At 36.2% G+C, this 3,171-nt stretch overlaps 1 protein-coding gene across 1 annotated transcript in view; it reads left to right on the forward strand.

The window, feature by feature from the left end:
* Nucleotides 1-767: 767 nt before the first annotated feature.
* Nucleotides 768-3,171, forward strand: part of LOC107022971 (probable LRR receptor-like serine/threonine-protein kinase At3g47570) — a 13,965-nt gene continuing 11,561 nt past the window's right edge. Inside the window, exons 1-2 of the mRNA XM_015223527.2 lie at nt 768-1,690; nt 1,777-2,751. Coding sequence (XP_015079013.1) covers nt 775-1,690; nt 1,777-2,751 — 1,891 coding nt within the window. The 5' untranslated portion in view covers nt 768-774. The remainder of the gene's footprint in view (nt 1,691-1,776; nt 2,752-3,171) is intronic.

Raw genomic sequence — 3,171 nt, forward strand, 5'->3', positions numbered from 1 at the left:
ATCCAGGAACAGAAAAGAGAAACAATTTAATTGACAATAACATGTGATTTGAGACATTTATACAGATGATGAGAGTAGCTGAAAAGGTTTTGGAACTTCATAACCGTTGCAGAAGAGAAGTGGAGCAGCAAACGATCGATGAGGCTTTTCTGAATAATTAAATTAGGGCTGTCAGCAAATTAAATTTATAATAATTAATATTTAACTAATATATTAATAAATTAATATATAAATGATATTGTAGGGTTAAAACGGTAAATCAACTTTGGGGTTAAGAGGTTCATGCTTATAATAATATATGATATGATATATATATATAATTAATTAATTTTTTACTTTCATTAGAGGAAAAGGGTATATGTATTATTTGTGTAACAATATGAGTTACTTTTATAACGAGAGTATCAACTCTAAATGACAACTTGGAGGGGTTAATATCATGAGAGAGTGGTAGGAACAATGTGACAGAGAAAATTGTGCCATAAAAGAAAAATATGAGACTTTGAGTGCATGGTACAGTATATTTTACTATAGAACACTTTTCAGTTTTCACATACAATTTGTTGTATTAAAAGTTCACATTTTCAAGTCTAAACCAAAAAACACTCCATAGTAATTAAGTAATTGACAAAAGACTTGACTGACTTTCACTAATTGATCTAAACCAAACAACACTCCTAGTGTAATGTATAGAATGAATTAAATAGGTGTTCTAATTAAACATTATTGATTTCAATTTTTGTTTTAGCTCAACAAGGTATATATTATACAGTTATGGGCAGAATTAGTTGCATTGTCCTCTTTGGTTTTGCAGTTTTCATTCTGATTCATAACCAAACTTCACTTGCTACTGTTCCTAATATTAGCACTGATGAAGCTGCTCTCTTTGCACTGAAATCACACATTTCTTCTCATCCTAACAGCATCTTAGAAAGCAACTGGTCTTCGTCCAGCCCCGTTTGCAGCTGGATTGGAATCACTTGCAGCTCCCGCCACCATCGAGTCACTGCTTTAGACATTTCTAACATGCAACTTCATGGTACCATTCCTCCACACATAGGAAACCTCTCATTTCTTGTTTCCCTCAGGGTCAATTACAACGCTTTCCATGGAAATTTGCCAGCAGAGTTGGCTCATTTGAAGAGGTTGAAATTGATTAATGTTAGAAGTAATAACTTCACTGGAGCCATTCCATCATTTTTGAGTTTGTTACCAAACCTACACACTGTGACCCTCTGGAGCAACCAATTTTCGGGGAAAATTCCATCTTCCCTCTTCAATCTAACAAAGCTGCAAGTGTTGAGTTTGCAGAGTAATTTTCTCGTAGGAGAGATCCCTAGAGAAATTGGTGATCTTCGTTACCTGACTGTCCTAGACCTGCAGTACAATCAGCTTACTGGCCCTTTACCACCATCAATATTTAACATTACGACAATGCAAGTGATTGCTCTAACCAACAACAATCTTAGTGGAAAGCTTCCAACAACTATATGCGACCATCTACCAAACTTGGAAAGGCTTTATCTCTCAAGCAACTCCTTAGATGGAGTTATTCCATCAAACCTTGAGAAATGCAGAAAGCTTCACACATTGTCATTGTCATTCAATGATTTTATTGGAACTGTACCGAGAGAGCTAGCAAACTTAACGTCTCTTATAACATTATTTCTTGGACAACAACACTTGGAAGGTACGTAGTATGATATGATATATCCTTACAACATATCTAAAAGGTAATTACTCATATATATATATTTCAAACAATTAAATTGACAGGAGAGATACCTGTGGAGCTAGGTAATCTTAAGAAACTACAGAAGCTGGGATTAGCCGAGAATGAGCTTACTGGTTCGGTCCCTACAAGCATTTTCAACATATCAGCACTGCAGGTCCTAATACTTTCACTAAACAAGCTTTCAGGTACTCTACCTTCAGATTTAGGTCGTGGAATGCCGAACCTAGAAGAATTTTACTGTGGAGGAAATAGTCTGAGTGGTTTTATCTCTGATTCAATCACGAATTATTCGAGACTGAAAATGCTTGATCTCTCATTCAACAGTTTCACAGGTCCAATTCCTAAATCACTAGGTAAACTAGAATACCTTGAGGCTCTAAACTTGGGATACAATAGTTTTACCAGCGATTCAACATTAAGCTTCCTTGCATCATTGAATAACTGTAGGAATCTAAGAAATCTCTGGTTCTATTATAATCCTTTGGATGCCATTTTTCCAGCATCTGTTGGTAATTTCTCCGACTCCTTGCACGGTTTTGAAGCAGATGGTTGTAAACTTAAGGGCATGATTCCCAATGAAATTGGTAAACTTACTGGTTTGACAAAGATGAGTCTATCTAACAATGAGTTCACCGGATTTATCCCGAATACCATCCAAGGCATGTTGAGCCTTCAAGAACTTTACCTAGATGGAAACAAGATACAAGGACCCATACCAGATTATATGTGCAGTTTACAGAATCTTGGTGCATTGGACTTGTCACAAAATAAATTTTCTGGTTCCGTGCCACCATGCTTAGGAAAACTTACCCGTTTGAGGATACTTCATCTAGATTACAACAGGCTGGATTCTAGATTACCAGAAAGCTTGGGAAGCCTTACAGATCTTTTAGAATTTAGTGTTTCATCCAATTTATTAAGTGGGCAAATTCCATTTGAAATTGGTAATTTACAGGCCGCAACAATCATTGATTTGTCAAAAAATGATTTTTCTGGTACGATTCCTACCACTCTATGTTGGGAAAGACAAGACATTAACAAAGAATGCCTGACAGGATAACAGCGGAAGAATACCCAAGTCTATACTTTCCCTTTTCGATTTGAACCAAGAGAAGACAAACAACCACAAGCAACAAGCAATATGATAGTAAGGCAGCAAGTAATTCAACCAAACAAATATAACAAGGCAATAATAAACCAATCACACAAGACACCAAGATTTACGTGGAAAACCCTTCGATGTGAAGAGTAAAAAACCACGGGACCAAAAGCTCCACTATAATCACCAAGAGTTACAATATTGTTCTCCAAAATTGGCCGCAAAACAAGTGCCAAACAACGAGCAACAACAAAATAAGATTGCACCAAATCTAGAGAATTAAAGGAGCAAAATCACCAATTTCGCAGCTACTGTTCACGACAGCAAAACTGAAGCT

Source organism: Solanum pennellii, chromosome 6 (genome assembly GCF_001406875.1).
Source record: "Solanum pennellii chromosome 6, SPENNV200".
Classification (NCBI taxonomy): Eukaryota; Viridiplantae; Streptophyta; class Magnoliopsida; order Solanales; family Solanaceae; genus Solanum; species Solanum pennellii.